General features: G+C 42.5%; 1 protein-coding gene across 1 annotated transcript; it reads right to left on the bottom strand.

Annotated features, from left to right (window-relative positions):
* Positions 1 to 938: 938 nt before the first annotated feature.
* ENOSF1 (enolase superfamily member 1) lies at positions 939 to 15,030 on the bottom strand. Its single transcript, XM_041122830.1, is given in 10 exon segments — positions 939 to 2,002; positions 2,195 to 2,345; positions 6,033 to 6,073; positions 6,690 to 6,836; positions 7,929 to 8,016; positions 8,120 to 8,170; positions 10,796 to 10,938; positions 11,927 to 11,953; positions 14,414 to 14,491; positions 14,877 to 15,030. Coding segments are annotated over 10 exon segments (948 nt in total). The 5' UTR covers positions 14,946 to 15,030; the 3' UTR covers positions 939 to 1,849.
* Between the last annotated feature and the right edge of the window lie 4,038 nt (positions 15,031 to 19,068).

Raw genomic sequence — 19,068 nt, forward strand, 5'->3', positions numbered from 1 at the left:
AGCCATGTCACATGCTCTTTCTAATAAATTCATCTCAGCTCTGCAAGTCTTATATTTTAAAGTTGCCTAGTTTGGATATTGCAGGTGTCATCCACTTAATGATGCCTCCCAGCTGTAGGTTGTCAGCAGCTTTTCACCATATGCATTCTTTTATAAGTTAAAGGTTCTTGAGTGTATTTACAGTCTTCTAAAGTACAAGAAAAACAGTTTAGGTTGCAAATTCACTTGACAGTTCTGCCTACACTTGGCAAGTTAAGTTCCTTTTGCTGGAAACCACTTTATGTGACATGTCAGATAAGGTGGAATCTGCAGGGCATTTTAGCAAGTGTAGCCAGAGAGGATGTGAAACAAAATGTTGGCCTCAGGGCTTGACTAGTGGGAATTAGCAGTCTTGGTGAAGTTAAACAGGACAGGAATACCCAGCCAAGAGAAGAATTTAGAATGGGAATCATTTACTTCCCTTCATAAATTAAAGAGCAGTTAGTCCATCAGAAGGAAAATTTTAAAAACCCTTTAAAGTATTACCTTTATGAAACATGACAAATGGTCTGTTCTCACATAGGTGTATGGACAGTTACAGTGTGCTTAAACAGACCAGTATCTATAGCTGTGGAAGAGCTACTGCTTTTCAGTATAGGAATTAACTACTACACTTCACTGTTCTCCTTTATCAACACAATTTACAACCAATAGCAGTTGTTGAAATAAAGCTTGTACCTTGAAGTCCAAGAAGCTTTATGCTGCTCAAAAGATCAGAAAGCTGTAAAAAGCAGACTTTACACAGCAGACTTTAATGTGAATAAAAGTAAAAATACACATATTTTATATTAATAGATATGAGACTGCCATGATTTCAAGCAAAAATATGAATATTCAAAGAATTTGAATATATAGACTTAAACAGGAGTTACTCAAGGAATTTTGATTTGCAGAATATAGACACTGTTCACTGCCGCAATGATGACTAGTATGACTGCAGGCTGTATTCAGAGCAGTATTTTAGACAAAACACGGGACATTGTTAGATCCTTTTGGGAAGCTACGAAAGGAGCCCATAGGCTTACTGAGTGAAGGGGGTGTTCTTGGACTTACTTCCTGATGAATAAGCTGTCCCAGCAGCTCCCTGTCCCTTGCACTCCCCAGCTGATGACTTAAAGAGCTGTACAGGTGGCATTGGAAGTCAGTCCTTAGCAGCTCTGCATATCCATAGCATTTCTGAGTCCTTGCCATTTGCCCTGCTGACTGCTACACTTATTCTGCCTCAAAATTTGGCCTTGAAGAGTTTCCTCTCTCCTGTCATTCCCCCTCCAAATGCATCCTTTTATAATTTCCCCACTTTCCAAGAGCAATTTAATCAACTTGGAGATAGCAAAGAAATTTCTTACCACTTTGCTCAAATACCAACTCCCTCTATGTTCTACTTTCTTAGTCAAGCTTTTGTAACCCACATTATTTCTGACATGTTGTGATACACTGCAAAATTGGCCTTACTGCAATACCAGAAAGAATATTAGTTATCTATCTGGTCATGTTAGATGAGGGGTCAGAAAAGAAGGAACTGTTTCTGAATTTTGAGGCAAACACCTACCTGATCAGCCATCAAAATCAATAGTCTGTTAATTAGTCTGACTTCGTGAGTTTGCCACCATAGTGACTGGCATCTGTGAAGTGTCTGAATGTGGAATACAGCCCAGGTTTCAAGTACTTTTATCAATACCACAAACTGTTCACTTTCACCTGCTTGAAGTTTAATCCACACTTCTAACTTCCTTTTGTAGCCCACAGGTAGGTGGGCTTGTAGGGTAACAAGACAAATGCATGCTGTAACCACTGTGTAGCAACACCTTTTTTAAGAAAAAAAAAAAAAAAAAGAACTATCACCATAGTCAATTGCTACTGGAGTATTTTGTATAACTAACCTGCTTTCAAGGCTTTCAGATACTAGGATATAATTAAATATTATCAAGTGCTGGACTAATTCAGAGAGACCCCCAAGTCCATACTAGAGAAAGGCAGTGCCCAATATCAAGACATCGAAAGCCCTTTGGTGCAAACCTACAGCATGCATGACATGAAACAAAGAAAATTACAGCAGTGCATGCAAGCTTATGCTCAGAAATCACAAGCATGACAGCTGAAGAAAATAATCAGACTAGCTTGGAGGGTGGGGAGAGAAAGATTTTCTCATTGTTGCTGCATTTTGCAGAGCCTTACTCTGGAATTTTTTGGCCATCAGCAGCACAGACAAGTTTTCATTCACACTTCCCAGCCTCCAGCTGTCAATTTGGAAATAACTCAATGCGTTAGCTTGTAGAAGCTGTTTAAATATCACTCTGCTGTGGCAGTGTAAGGGAAAAAAATAAAAAGTTAAGACCTGAAGTCTCCCAAGTTAACATATTACAAGAGCTGCTGGCAACTCATATAAAAACATTTGTACAGTGTCCCTCCTGTGTGTCTCAATAAAACCAAATTATTTTAATTACTCCATTTAAATGAGAGATCACATGAGAATTTGGATGAAGTGAAGTTCAAGGATGTTGCAAATATTAAAAATAATCAGCTTATGCTTGTAATGTTAAGAGCACTACACCTGACACAATGAACTGAGGTACACTGAAAAAAAAATTACTGTCTGCCAAAGGGCATAGTTGTACTGGAATTAGTTTGGAAATTCCTGCCCCTTAACTGGATGTTGAACTGCGTAAGTGAAAGTGAAACAAAAATGCCAAGTCAAAATGGCTCTTCCATTCCAGGATAAGGACAGGGGCTTAACCTACGCAAAGGTGGCTGAGTTTGTAGTGAAACCATTATGTAATGCTCGCACAAACTGATTGGGCAGCTCTGCCAGATAATTGCCTCACAGACTGCCTCAAAATCTTTTTAGGATTTAGGCTCCTTTAGGAGCCAACTCACCCGCGTCTGGTCACCCAGCCGTGTCCCCAGGCAAGGACTTGGAGTACACTGGGGACTGGACTGTCTTAGCCCCACTCCAGCATGCTCAGGACTGCATAGCTTTGGCATGTGCTTGCCTATGTGAATGAGAAGCTATTCCCATTTTGAGACAGCTAAAGTGAATATAGCAGTGATTCTGCTGTAGGAAATCATTCCTTCTTCTGGAGACCAGGCCAGCCAAATGAGAGATGGCCTTGTAGACAAGATACGTTTGGATAAGAGTCAGGGTTCAATTTCTGGCTGTGCTACAGATTTCCTGTCTGGAGCTTGGCTGAGCTGTTCAGTCAGTTCAGGCCTCACATTAATTTCCCGTGTGGATAATAGTACTCCCCTTATTGACGGGAATTCTGTGGATAAATACATTAAATGCTTATGTGGTTCTCAGATGTTATGGTGAAAAGAAGAAAAAGGTTATACAAACCACCAAATAAAGCCAGTATTCATGACTTGCCTTTACTTTGTAAAGCAAGGCTATACTAATGGGTAATTCAAACCCATCCTAATACATGTTCATTATAAAATACTCCCCTTCCCAAATTAAGTGTCCTATCTACTGGTAGACAACAGCTGAGAGTGAGAAGCACAGTGAAATATGTTGATAGCAGGGCTTGGCACGAGAAACTGGCAGCAGAAAAACTATGCTAATACAGTCACTGTTGTCTCCAGTTGCTGCAGACAACCGAGAATTTGTTAATTCACATTGTTTGGCTCTGTAGATTTGGTGTCAAGACTTGGCAAAAAGATGGGTGCAATAAAAAACAATTTCCTTTAAGTTGAAGACTGGTATTGTAAAAGGTACCAGCCTCTCTATTGACACCTCACAATTTATGACATATCTGAGAATTAGTTCTGGTCTTTGGACACATTAAAAATATTTCATGTGAGAAGCATTTAAATATAGCTGATGGCAGTGACTTACTACTAATGCTAGCAATGAGTTTCCTTGGGGGAAAGGAAAGGTTTCAACCTTATAAAATAGCTGCATATATACCGGTCAAATTCTTCCTAAGGCCAGACAGGGCACTGAGTGCACTGACAGGCCTCACCCTGACCAGTCTCACCTGGGGCCCACACCCTCTGCCCATAGGCCTTAGTTTCTGCCTGGGCTGCATTGCAGGTGTACCTGCTTCCAGCTGTGGTACAGCTGTGGATGTGTCTGGCCAGGGACCAACCCCACAGCCTGGCCTCATGACCACAGTCCTGCTCTGCCATGGCCCTGCCCAGGCACACCCTGGGCTGTGTCTGACCTTGGTTGCACTCACTAGGCCTGATTCTGACCCCCACTGACATACTTCTGGCCTGGCCTGGCCTCAGCCCATCCCCGTCCTTGTCCCCAGGGAGGTGCCCAGTGCTTGGGGCTGGGGCTACCCCCCTGTGACCCGCGAACCCTGCTCCTGACTTGAGGTGGGATGGGCCTGGCTAGGAGGTCTCCATCCTGCTGCCCCCATGGGGACCTCCCACAGCTCCCGGTCCCCTGGTTGCAGCTGGCCCCTGTGGCACCCTGCCCATTATCTCCGGCTGTCTCTAGCCCTTGCCTAGCACCACAGAGCTAGGGCTGCACAAGGCCTTGCCCTACAAACCTGGCCTGGCTCTGGGCTCTGACCCTCCCACAGCACCAGTCCCTGCCTAAACCCAAGCTTCTGAGTGAACCCCTCACAGGGGGGGCTTCAGGGGCCACCTGAGAATTCCCCCTTCACCCCCTGCCCCGTAAGCTTGCCAAGCCTCTGGGGCTATTCAGGGTCTGCCTGAGCCCCCCACCTAATCCCCTAATCCCCCCCTGCCACATCCCTTTCCCATTTCCCTGTCCCTGCCCTGGCTCTGTGTCCCCTAAAATGCCCCCTACACCCCTCAGCAATTAAATCACTCTTCAGCAAGTCCCATCTGAGCCCAGATCTCTGTCAGTGGGAGGACACATGGGCAGGAGTGGCCTTGCTGGCCCTGTCCAGCCTCATCGGAGGCCTTCCCCCATCACACCTGCCCTCGGGACCCATCTCAGCTCAGGCCATGACCCCCAGTCCCTGCCTGAGCTACCCCCAGGTGTTACTGTCTCCTGTCACATTGCAGCTGTGCCAAGCCATGGACCTTACTGATCCAGACCCTGAACCACCGATCAACCTAGGTCCAACTTCATCACCGTGGACAGGCTGGCAGTCACTGGGCTGCATCTGACCCTGGTCCCTGTCACTGGGCCAGACCCTGCCCTCAGAGCTGTCTCCTCACCATGACCTTGTCTGGCAACCTTCTCAGCTGACGGCTGCTGGCCCCAGACCTGCCCTGCCAGCCCTGCTGTCAGCTCCTGGCTCCCCAGCCCTCCCTGCACAGTGCCCCTGGTGCCACCAAGAGGATGAACTACAACTTGCTAACAGCATGATTTTCTGGTTTTGATCTTTACAGTTGAGTTAGTGCAGCACAAATAGAGTTGATACAACAGGAGGAGCCAGGAACCTCTCCACTCTAAAAACCACACCTTCATATAGCCACTGCAAGGTCATGTCTACACATGTGCTGCTGTGCTGAACAAAAGACTTGCTTAAGCACCAAACCCACAGAGCAAAATGGGAGCTGTCATAACTATCTTTGGGCTACAGGGGATATCAGCTTCAGCAGCCCTGCAGCTCTCTGCAGACCACATTGTCCAGCCTACTCCGTTCTGCACAGATGTTATGCAAGCTATCTCATGGAGCTGCAGTGTGCTCCAAAGAGCAGCATGGATTTACTCTTTGTACCTTGCTTTTCTACCTTTCAGATGGGCAATCACAACCATGGATGCATTCTTTCATACTTCTCACTGATGTGAGAATATGAAATTTTAGCAGTTACTCTCATAATAATAATAAAAAAATCAGATATTTCCAGGTTGTTCACAGAAATCATGTGTGGGAAGAATGAACCAGAGAGATAAGGGAGGCAACCTTGGTAGGGAATAGCTGAAATAGATACCAAGTAATTTTCAGCTGTAGCATTTAACTTTAGCGAGAAATGCAGAGGAGTTTTGGCACCAGCTCCAAAGGTTATGCAGTAGTTGCATTAAACAAGTAGTAATTAGGAAAAAACCCAAAGCACTTATACATATACTCACACGTTCTCTGGTTGCCACACCAATTTCTAGCAGTGCTAAGGCCTGCAAGGACATAACAAACATTCAAGACTTGCTTCTGGTTTTTAATTCCCAATGGTGTTACTCAGTAGCATAAAGGATGAAATAACAGATGATTCAGCATACTCTTTTCTACTCATTTTATAGAAGATGTAACATGTTATAAATTTTTTTATTGATTTTTTTTTCAGCTTTCTCTGCTCCACAAGTCACGTAAAGGATTGTATAGCAGAGTGTATGGATCAGTAAAGAAATGCACATACTGTACATCTGGGGTTTTAACAGTGCTGCTAAGTATAGAGTGTTGGGAGCACAAATTCTGAACCAAACTTCCAATTCCACTGGAAACCACACATTTAAAAAAAAAAAATCCATTCACATTTCATACTAAATGTTGGCTGCCTTCCTCATGCAGGCATTACAGTCCTTTTACATTTTTTTTTTAGAAACAAACTATTTCTTTAAACTTAAGGGAATACATGTGCAGAATGCGTGTCAAGGTCCTGTAACAAATACATTTAATGGTACTCTGAATAACTAGTTCAACATGAACTCTGAATATGTGAAGTATCAACAGTACACTACAGTACCAACTGGAGTCACTGTATTATTATTGAAATAAAAAAATTAACTCTCCAGCCTTTGAAATGGTTGCATGTCCTGTCTGGAAAGGCATATCCTCATCTGGAAAAGTTGGCTCCTTAATCCACAAGGGTTTCAACTCAGATGGTTTAGTGACCCACTCTATTGCTTCCTTTATTTCCCATTGTTTGTTTGCATCCAGCATCTGGGGATAAGGAAAATAAGAATCAAATACACTGAAGGATTCTACTGACTTTTTTTTCTGTCAAACTCTCATAAAGAGCTGCAAAATCAATATGAAGTGGTAGAAATTCAGGAAATAGGAAGGAAATGAAAAGCTGGAATTGCCATTCTGTTCCTATCGTACTTTTGGCCACACTTACACTGAGTTGCAATGACTATAGCAATATCCAGACTAGGTTTGAACCAAGGAGGTCAGGAGCTGTAGGAAGTACAGCAGAGTCTTCTGTGGGAATGGGTATCTCTTGGTAGCATGTACTTAAGTAAAGCACCCTAAAACATGGACATGGCTGCCTGAAGTTTTCAACAGAAAAACTTCTTGACAAAAAAAATGCAGCAGTTTAAATGAGTTTCTCAAGCAGCACCTCTCTCCCACACAAGGGTGAATTTTTCTCCCTACAAAAAGTGAAACATCTGAAAATGACACTACAGTTCCTCTGCAACCTCTTCAGGTCCTTGCCATCCTGTATTCACGAAGTTCCTGGTTTGGCATTTCATGATATATGGCATCCCATGAAAGCTCCATGCTACACTGCAGCACCCAGAGTAGGTCAGCAGCTTTGGAGTGTTAGGGAACACGTGGGGCAAAGAATCCAGCCCATAGCAGTCAACAGAGTAACATTTCCAAATCAAAATGTGTGACTTCTATCTAATTACTCCTTTTCATTCAAATATTTTAGTTTGAAAAAATTATTTTCCAGTTTATTTTCAGCCAAGCATAAGTGAAAAAATATTAACAGGCTTTCCTCTGGAAGCCTCCCTGGATGTAAAAGGCACTTAAAATCTTCTAGAAGACAATCCTGGAAGTGGGGTTCCCCAGAGTCTTGAATGGAAGTTCTAGCACAGAAATACAGGATAAAATTCTTAGTACCACATCTACTTTGGTCATGTCCAGTACTGCTCTTTGTTGATAGATATAAACATTTGTTGCCATTGTTATTCAGGATTTGAAGAAGGAAGAAAAAAATATTTGTCAAGAAACATATATAATGAGAGATATTTCATCAAATGGTTTTAAATGCAAAATAACAGTACAGTAGCAAAAAGTGATATTCACCATTATTTTGTCTGGGCCAATCATTTCTCCTACAAATCTGCATCTGCAAATATCATCCTGCAGATCTGCACCCACCTTTACTCTGAACCTAGATGCATATTTAGAACAAGATATAGATCACTTAATGATTAATGCAGCAGTAAACTGGAATCCATAAACTAGAATTTACAATTTCAGCATCACTGTCTTACAGAAAGAACCTTCTTATTACTTCTCTTCCCTTGTGAGCAAGCTTCATTCTACTGTGAAAACAAAAAAGCAATGTTTTTTTTCAGAAATCAATGGAAACACGTTTATCTTCATTTGTGATCAGCCCTCAGCTTTGCCATAACTTTACTGTTTTCCTCCAATGCAGCTTTATGCAGTAGTAGAAGGGGGAAGTGTCTCTCAGACATCTTCTCAGATATAGAAGCAAAGTCATCACTGCCCATATCATAGACCTGGAAGAGTTAAGACTAGGTCTAGTCCATCTGTTCAAAGCATAAAACACAGAAGAATAATACTCAATACAAATGTTTACTATACATTGTCCAGCCTTCTCTCAAGGCCTACGTGCGTAACTGCAAGCCAAGTTACATTGATTATACATCTCCAAATAACTCTATCACACTGTATCTAGAATAATATTAATTTACACATTTTCAGAGTAAGAATAAGTTTTTTATGTCTTCCTGGGAGGTAGCAGAAAGCCGTCAGAAAATGAGATCAGATATATGAATAACATCCAGCTGAAGCAAACTCCTCAACCCAGCTAACTGTGACACGTGATAAATTTTTCTAACCCAGGTATGAACATCCCATGACTCAGCAACACAATTTCTAGGCATACCAAGGTGTATATTTCCCAGAAGGTAAATCCCAGCTGTGTTAACTAAATCTGACACCAATAAACTGTCCAAAGCTTTTACAGTATTTCACAGAAAGCCAAGCACATGCAACTCTCTCTGGCAATAAGGATGTTGTTTTATGAAGGAAGCTAAGGACCCTCTGCTGCTGACAGTTTCAGAGTATCCCTCAAAGCCAAGGCAACCAGAAGTTCTAGAAGAAACCAGCAATTATCAACTTTTGAGGTTCACGTTGTCTGTGAAGGAGACATCCCCATTTCTCATCTATCAAGTTACTGCAGGTTAAGGGCATCTGTGCTTCTGAACATAGCTATCCAAGCACAGATTTTATGTGTTTTCATTAACACTCCTAATGATTACACTTTTGGTTAATTCATATCACTCTCTGGAGTATCCCTATGTGCATAAGCTCCTTGCTTAAACCAACACTGCTGCACCCATGCAAACTCGCTGTAATATACAATATACCAACATAAAGAGCCTTCCATTTCTAGCTTAATATCTTGTTCTCAATACTCATATTCCTTGGGTATATCCTTGATCATAGACAGGACTGTAACATTCTGCCTTACTGGGAAAATTACTTAAATGGCATTTGGCCTGCTTTTTACCTCCCCAAATGGATCTGCAATGTTACATTTTTATTCACTCCAGCAAAACTTCTAGAGTGTTTAGGAGCGAGCAGTAAGAATTGATCATCATCTGTTAGCATTTCCCCACTTCACATACCATTTAAAATCTTACTATTGTAAAATCGAACATTCAAACCTGTTTTAACTGCTGGTTTTGCTGTTCTGAAGTGGATGAAGATGGTTTCAAGTCAGGCTGCGTTTTAGTCAACAGAGGATTATTTTGTTAAATAGTGCAGCAAAGAATGTTCTTTGGGGAAACTGAAGGATTGGAGGTGTTTTGACTTTGTTTTTCCTTGAAAGCCATAATTTTAATCAAATAGATCGATTTTGCTGAGTAAGTCCTTCCCTCTTCTCCCTGGATATTTCATTGCAAGAGAACTCCTAACCAGATTGTCCTGGTTTTGGCTGGGATAGAGTTAATTTTCTTTCTAGTAGCTGGTATAGTGATATGTTTTGGATTTAGTATTGGAATAATGTTGATAACACACTGATGGTTTTGATCGTTGCTGAGTAGTGTTTAGACTAAGTCAAGGATTTTTCAGCTTCTCATGCACAGCCAGCAAGAAGGCTGGAGGGGCACAAGAAGTTGGGAGGGGACACAGCCAGGACAGCTGAGCCAAACTGGCCTAAGGGGCATTCCATACCATGTGACATCATGTCCAGTATATAAACTGGGGGGAGTTGGCCTGGGGGGTATCGCTGCTCGGGAACTAACTGGGCATCTGTCGGCGAGTGGTGAGCAATTGCATTGTGCATCACTGTTTTGTGTATTCTTTTATTATTATTACTGCAATTTATTATTATTAATAATAATTATCATTATTATTATTTTCTTCCTTTCTGTCCTATTAAACTGTCTTTATATCAACCCACAAGTTTTACTTTTTTTTTTATTTTGTCCCCTATCCCACCTGGTGGGGGGGAGTAAGCAAGTGGCTGTGTGGTGTTTAGTTGCCAGCTGGGGTTAAACACAGATAAATCCTTGGAGGAAGCAGAGAACAGCACAATATCCTTGCTAACCCAACACAAGATGTTATATGGCAAAAAGCCACCAATGTAGCACAAACTGAATGTCTGACTTTGCATTCCTGGAACATGTGAGAAGGTGCAAGCAAACAACAGGCTTCATCTCACACAGTCCCCTTCCCATTCTCCTAGAGATGCAGAGTAATAGTTTTCATCAGGTATAGAACTGTTTAAGCTCACCCCTTTCCTTTTTCCCAAGCAGGCCACTTTGGAGTATTTCTAGAGGGGAACAAGCATAAATATCAAATTACACTGAACAACACCCTCCTCACCCTCCAGATTTCATCATTACAGTTGTCCCTCCAACCTCTCTTAGTCTCACAGGCTGGTGATGTATTCCTGAGGGAGCTACTCCCATCAAAACTGATGAGAAAACTCAAAGATTAGGAAGATGGAGGGTACCAAAGTCCAGCTTTGAAGGAAAGATGACTTACCATAAGCTTCTTCATCTGTTAGAACATCAGTAATATATCTGAAATCCATGCAGAATAGCAATTGTTTGGCATCCTGATTCAAGGTTGACATATAAAATAAAAAAGCATAGCATAATAAAATAGTATGATGAAAAAGAGATCAAGTAGTGCTAGTCACTTGAGGAATGGCTGTCAATCTTTTCCTTATTTCTCTGAAGCAAGCAGGGAATTGAGACAGTAGATACTGTAAGCCTTCCCTCCCAACCACCTCATTAGCCTGCGTTGCACTGCCAAACATTTGTGTGCCTAATTTCATGGCTATGAGTAGTTGATAAGCCCTTTTCAGCTTCCTTTTAAACTCTATCCAAGCAGGATAAAAAAAACTAAAAAGGAAAGCCAAGTCACAGTTTTCAGCTGTCAAATTAAGACAGAGAAGCACCCCTGTTGTCACACCTCCTGGAAAGCAAAAGCCAGGTTATTTTAGAACAGGCTCTTTTAGATCTTAATACTGAACAGAATTCCCCCAAATGACTGACCACTTCAGCAAACAGATCAACACTCAAGGCCCGAACATTTGCTAGCAGACAATGGTAGCATACACAGTTCAATTACTGAGTTTTTAGTAAGGAGTTATTTTTGGGAAAAGCCCCCAGCAATTAAAAAAATTAAAAAAAACCCAGTTATCCAGACTTAACGAAAAGCAGCTCCTTGGCCAAATCATAAACAAAGACCTACAGATTGAAGCACAATCTTTAAGTACACAGCTTCCTATTAGCACTAGACATCAGTTCCCGCTGCCCAGCTATGACACCAGAGCTGGACAAGACAACCTGTCCAGCTTCCCCAGCAGAGGGGCTCATTTACATCTCTGTATGAGGGTAGACACATGAAGGTAATGTTGGGAGGGAAGAACATATCTGAGCAGAAAGTAACACCTGCCACCAGGGAAACAGCTTTTGTCTGAAATGAGCTGTAAGACCATTTTAGTTTGGACACCAACTAAAACATGTACTCTTCTAATACAGTTAAAAATAATAGGATCCAGTTGCCTTTAGACTGGAAATATAACAAGATTTCCTTACCATGTCAACTAGTAATTTCCACATAAACTAGAAAACAAAACAAATTAAATAACTGGAACCTCATGGCTGCCGTAAAAGAGATAACATACAGATGCTTTTTTCTTTATAAGGAAGTGTCATGAAGTGCAAGTGTGTTTACTTTTGGCACACAACATTGATTACTGACACCAAAGCAATGTGGTTCTCAACCCCAAGCAAGAACATTAGACACTTTCCCCTCAAAATCATTAAGGATTGAGCATCCTTCTTAACCTGGTTTCATTATGGAAGCAATATTGGTGGGGTGATTATTAAAAAAGAAAAAAAGAGTGCCTCATACCAGCAATCTGAAATGGTGACCTTCCCTCTGACCCCCTCCCTTGCTGGAAATCATCATCACACCCTTTCCAACATATAAGATGTCTCTTTGTGACTTTTTTGATGAGCCTCTTTTTTTGGGGCTGTGTTATGCTCTTGGGCTTTGACAAGTTGAAGTTTGCTGATTGCTTTCACAAGCAATGATACATGAAGGCTCAATCCAATAGAGCAGAAGTGAAGAAAAAGAGTGTATGCTGGCAGGTCTGAGCTGGTGGGACTCAAGCCCACTCTCCCCTGCAAGCTCTACAGTGAGGGTAGTGCAGTGGCATGTCCCAAGCCACATGCTACATGAGTGTGCATGGCAGCAACTCCAGTCAGTGCTAGCTACAGCTTTTTGCTGTTTTTGTCCTCTTAAATCAGAAGGTCTGCAAAACAGCAAGCCTGTCCAACTGTGCCTGTCAGGATATGGCCACAGCAACGTTGTACCAGGTATTACTTGTCCTCCTGCAGGGGCCTGACGTGCTAGTTCTGGACTAGGACTCCACCATACCAAGGGTTTTAAGCTCACAGAGCAAAAGGCCAATTTGACTGTCACAAGCTAAAGGGTTACCTGGCTTACAGGTGTGGAGACATCACGACCGTGGGTTTGTAGGATTCTGTAATACTCAAGGACATGGAAGTTTTATCCTCTAAATTTCTCTACTTTATTACAGATTACCACAAATACCACAAAAATCACCACAAGCAAGTATACTACCACAAAAATCGCCATTAGCAAACATACCTATGATTAAAATTAATATGAACGAACATATATCAAGCTATTACAAATTACTATCAGCAATCAATAATATAGTATCATTCAATAGTATGGTATCAATCAATAATAGCATCAATCAGTATTGTAGTACAACCAATAACAGCAGCAGCCAGGTAGCTATGTACTATTCCAGATTACTACAGCTTATCATTAATGAAGCAAACTTAAATATATCTGCTGTTATATTGTTGATAAGATAAATTACTTATATGAATATATCAAATATCTCTATGAAGTGAATTAGACAGATTTCAGATCCCAGTGGGACACCAACCATCCCCAAAAGAGGGGAGGACAGACTGAGCCAGTAAGACAGCAGGCAGAGTCCCACTTCCAAAATGATCTGCATCCCAGACTCTGATTTCAGCCAGGCATCCCTGGGGACAGCCCAAGAGCTCATAGAAAGTTAGTCTGGGATTCAACTGGGAAGTTCTCAGAAAGAGAGAGGCTCCATTTTGGATAAAAATTATGTCTTTTTTATATCACAGAGACATAAGAGGGAGTAGGACATTGAACAGCCAATAGATGCTGTTAATTTCTATTTTTCACCTGTAACAGCCAATAGATGATGCTGTTTTCCGTTCCTTCAGAGCAATTTTTTTTTTTCAGACTGTTTTCCACCTTCTCAGGTGAAAATTTGTGTTACAGTCCCTTGTTTTCCACTTATCAGTGGTATCTGTGGATGTCTCTGGTTTCTAGGTACCCCGGCTGCACTTCAAAGAGGCCAGCTGCACTTTTCAAGGATGTTTTTTTATAGTTCACAGGGCTAGTCCCCAGGCTCACAGTTCCAGGCTGGCAGCCCTTTCTTTGTCAGTATCTTTGAGCAGACAATATCTTTTGTTCAGTAATTTCCCCTTCTAACCAGGCCACCTTTATGGTTGCTCACATCACTGCCTGAATAGGTTACTTTTAATATCCAGTAACATGCTAAGTATACAAGATTTGGCTCCCAGATCAACAGCATATTCAGTAGGGAATTGGCTAAAAGTTTAAAATCTGAGATTAAAATATCCACGTAAGAAAGATTAAATCAAGAGAAGGGCACACAAAGAAACATCTGATAAGCAGGGCTAGGCAAAAATCTTTTCTTTCAGAAATGCCAGAACTCCGACAAAATTACTCTGAAATGTTTTGACCAATTCCACCACTAAGCACTGTGCAGTTGCTACAGTTTTCCAGCCTGCAAAAATTAAGCATGTGCAGAGTCTCCAGGAACTCGGTGATGCCTGTACTTTATTTGATATTTTAAAGCTAAACATATGCATAAATTACTACAAAATCAAGACCAGATGTGCAAATAGAAGCAACCAGGAGCAGGGAATCTCTCTGAATTAATGAGCATTCTTGTATGGAGATCCCATGAGCACTACCTTTCCCTTTCACTTGTCCCACAGAGCATTCAGGACCGCAGCTATGGCCAAGTGCACAGCACCTTTCTCCGGTCCAATCTGTTGAGCAAACAAATGTACATCCAGCAGTGGTGTCCACAGTAGTTTGATACTCACCGATGTCTCAGTTTCTGTTAAACGATATTTTGTTCACCAGAGATTAAAAGACAGCACTTGATAACACAGCAAGAGGAAAAGACACTGATACAGGACAAAAAGAGGAATCTATATTAGTTAAAAATTACAAAATAAGTAGATGCTGAAATGTGCAACTTGCATCAAATACCCACCTGGAACTCTCGGAGTGGTCACTTTCACACTGGCTTGATTTAGCACCAGATATGTTCCCAATTTCCAAGAATAAAAATAGAAATACTTTGTGAAAATGCACAACTTAAATGTTTGTTACTATCCTTTTCACAGCAGCACCTCCAACGTGTCTTACCCAGCAGAGCTGCCTGTCACTGGTGAGCTCTCTGCACAAGCCTCCAAAGTTGTTGACAATTTCTCCCATGTCTCTATTGACCACGTGACTAAAAAAAGCCCTGAGAGCACATATGACTGCAAAGTGTAGCAAAATTTACTACCTCGTGTCATGGTTTCAGCCCAGCCGGTAACAAAGGACCACGCAGCCGCTCTCACTCCTCCCACCCCCCGCCAGTGGGATGGGGAGGAGAATCAGAAAGGAGAAAAGAAAAAAAAAAAACCGGAACCTCGAGGGTTGAGATAAGGGCAGTTTACTGGGACAACACAAAAAAAAAAGAAGTTACAACAACAACAACGGTAGTAATAAAAGAATATACAAAACGAGTGATGCACAGTGCAACCGCTCACCACCCGGAACCCGACGCTCCGCCACTTCCCCCACCGACAGCCGAGAGAACTCCCTCTAGCCCGCTCCCCATTTATATACTGGGTATGATGTCACATGGTATGGAATAGCTCCTTGGCTAGTTCAGGTCAGCTGCCCCGGCTATGCCCCCCCACCTCCCAGGTTCCTGTAAAAATTAACTCTATCCCAGCTGAACCCAGGACACCTCGTTACAGCCAAATGCCTGTAACAGAATGACTGTGGGCACTTTCCTCAGCTGATACTTCGAGAAGTAACCTTTTCTGACAGTCTATGAATTTGAAGTATCAGGATCGAACCATTCACTTTGCACCCAGATCTGGGTGGCCACTGTCAATTTAGTTGCATGGCCATGTTTCATCTTATACTTGCCTGTTTCCAGATGCTGATCCCTTCCTCAAAAAAATTAATAATTATAAAGGGCTTTCAAGATGAATAGTTGCTCCTGTATCACCTCCCACTCCACAAAGGAAGAAAACAGCCACCATAAACCGACAGCCCAGAACACTCTTAAAGAGACAGAGAACACTCTTAAAGAGACAGAGGCCATCAGATAACAACTCCTTTAAGGAAAACAGTGTTTCTATAAATGAGAGAGCCTTTACATACCACCTCTTTCAAGCAACTGCTGCATCTCCCAGAGTTGTTTCAGTACTTGCAGTCACATTCAAGTTCTCATTTCCTCATAAGGCGTTCTGTTTCTGACAGGGAGGTAATGGCAGTTGTGGTCCAGCTGTTCTAAGTCCCCAAGACTCAGGGTTGAGGCTGGATTCTGTTTTTTTCCAGTCCCACATACCACTACTTAATATCAACATATATTCCCAGCAAGGGTTTTTGTTAGGGTAAACTGCACACAGATCATGTCTAACAAACTGCAGAGTGTCAGAGAAAGGACAGAGACGGTATGAAGCCTCATGCCAACCATCATTTTCTTTAGCAGCATGGAATAAAGAGAGTCTTAAGAAATATAAGACCATGAGTCCAATTCTGTGAGGTCTCCCCTGTTCAGGGTATTTGCTTGAGATCTGAGAAACCAGTGTCTGAACCTCAGTTTTGTAAGGACCTTTTTGTGTAATTCTGGCTAAGACAATTTACTTGCCTGTGTCTCAGTTCCTCTGCTGTTCCTACCTGCACCGTGGGAAGAACATCCCATTCCGCTTTCCTTGGATGTGATGAATCATGTACTACAGTGGCTGAGGTCATTTATGTATCTAGGCAGGTTGTACCAAGCACATTTGACTCATGATGACAGAAGGGTGTAACAGACCAGGTGATACACAGACTCCAATCTTAGGCTGACTAAAGATAATGGTTTATCCTTAAAGAAGCTTAAAATAACTGAATATGTACTTGCCAGATTGCTTAGTGATTTTTTTTTTAAAAAGTAGACATTTCTGTTAGAAACAATTGCAAAGGTAGATTGAAGGAGGAAAAGGCATGATATCATCAAGTCACAAGTTTTGTGGGTGTTCAGCTGATTGCTTAGAGTTTTGACAGATTCAGCAGTGTCAGTGAAACACTAGACTTGAGTGGCAAATGTGAAATGTGTTCATCTGATTCGTGTCAATATAAACAATGCTAGGGCCGCATAATAAAATATGACCCTCACTGTATATGTAATCTTTAACCATTTTGTCGGTCCTCGTATAACCACAGGCCAGGAGTAAACAGATGATATGTATATAGTTCTTTTTTGCCAGCCCAAAACCGGTTTTGTTGTTAACTGCACAGTGTTAAACAAAAGATCCTAGGGGAGAACTGAGGCATTTATCATAGTATTAAGCGAGGTTACGAACGCGGTGATCTTTAGTATGTATGAATAGAGGGTGTATTGAAGTGGCAGTGTGTAAGCAATTTGTTATACGCATTTGTTGGGGGGAGGTGTCTGTTGCAAACTTGCTTGGGTTTTGAAGGCCACAGCTGGTGCTGTGCAGGGTGTCGCCTGTTGCGCAGAATGTCTGCTGTCATGCCCCAGCAGCGAGGAGCAGTGAAGAGATACATTGTATAGAAGACCCCTCAGCCAATGAGGAGAGTTCGAGAAGTTTCTAGGAGAACTGAAGACCCCTCAGCCAATGAGGAGAGTTCGAGAAGTTTCTAGGAGAACTGAAGACCCCTCAGCCAATGAGGCGAGTCTTGGAAGGACACAATGTAACTAATGTTAGACTATAAAAGAAGCTGGGTTGTTTTTCACAGTGTGCACCTTGGTAGAGCAGAAACTCGCGATGAACAGAGCGCTGTTAGCTTGCCTTTATTCATGTAATAAATTGTAAACTTAGATTGGAATCCTGCTTGAGACGAAATTCATTTATCACACAAAGAAGGAATTGCTCATGCTATGGTCTAGGGCACCGACTGGCTAAAAGGGCATTAGAAAGCCCTTCTAAAGCACTGGTGCAAACCAATTACATACGGAAGTTACATCTGGTATGAGAAGAGAGCAACGAGAACCGCAGTGGAGCTTGTACATGTGCTCAGTGCGTACTGCTCTTAGAACAACATTGCAGCCATGTCCTGTCATAGCAAACTGCTTTGCCTAACAAAAGCCTCCTGCCTACCTGGCTGTGCGTACCATGGTGTCCGAGATGTGGCAGCCTAGTGAGCTGGGAAGGCAGATGCTGCTGACAGTCACTGCCATCCTCAGAGGCCGAGGTCAAGCGCTTACCCACATGTGGGCTGTCTGTGTGGTGGCTAGGTGCACCCCAGGGCCACCTGGGCTGGCCGCAGGTTAAGCATGCCAGGGCTTGGCAGGAGTTCTCAGCTCAAGCTCCATGCTGTCTGTACATAATGATTGATACACTGGCTTTGTGGCAGCCAAATTGATGTGTGAGGCCCACAGACTTTACCCAGGTTTTTCCTATTTTTTTGGAGTAGCTCAGGTGTCCATTGTGGGGCATAATGGGAAATTACTGCAGACATTTCTTCCTCTCCAAATCATCTCTCCAAGCTGAAGACCAGGAGTTGAGGTTGGTAGGCAATACTAAAAGATGCCCATCTGAAAGGAAATTCCCAGTAGACCAAACGCTAGATTCTGGATGCTGCTCGGTCATGGTCTTCAACTTGATCCTGGATGAGTCAAAATACCTCTTCTTCCCTTGCCTTAATTTGCCATCCAGAGATAATGAAACTGATCTCATTTGTGAAGCGTTTGAGAGTGAGAAATGCTATATATTAGATAATAAGGGTTGTTGGGCAAGATGGCAGATGCCTTGTGTCCTGGGTTCAGCTGGGATAGAGTTAATTTTTACAGGAACCTGGGAGGTGGGAGGGCATAGCCGGGGCAGCTGACCTGAACTAGCCAAGGAGCTATTCCATACCATGTGACATCATACCCAGTATACAAATGGGGCGCGGGCTGAGGGGAGGGGGCTCTCGACTTTCGGTGGGGGAAGTGGCGGAGCGTTGGGTTCCGGGTGGTGAGCAGTTGCACTGTGCATCACTCTTTTTGTATACTCTTTCACTAGTACTGTTGTTGTAACTTCTTTTTTTTTGTGTTGTCCCAGTAAACTGCCCTTATCTCAACCCTCGAGGTTCCGGTTTTTTTTTTTTTTCTTTTCTCTCCTCCGTCTCCTCCCTATCCCACCGGAGCGGGGCGGGAGGAATGAGCGAGCGGCTGCGTGGTCCTTTGTTACCAGCTGGGCTGAAACCACGACAGTCTTGTTTTGGCGCCCAACGTGGGGCAGGAAGGGTTGAGATAACGACAGATCTGGCTAGAGCGTGTTGAAACAAATTTGTCATACGCATTCCTTATATTAGATAAATAGATGTTAGTCACAATGTTGATTCATTT

This window comes from Aquila chrysaetos, chromosome 4, assembly GCF_900496995.4.
Source record: "Aquila chrysaetos chrysaetos chromosome 4, bAquChr1.4, whole genome shotgun sequence".
NCBI lineage: Eukaryota > Metazoa > Chordata > Aves > Accipitriformes > Accipitridae > Aquila > Aquila chrysaetos.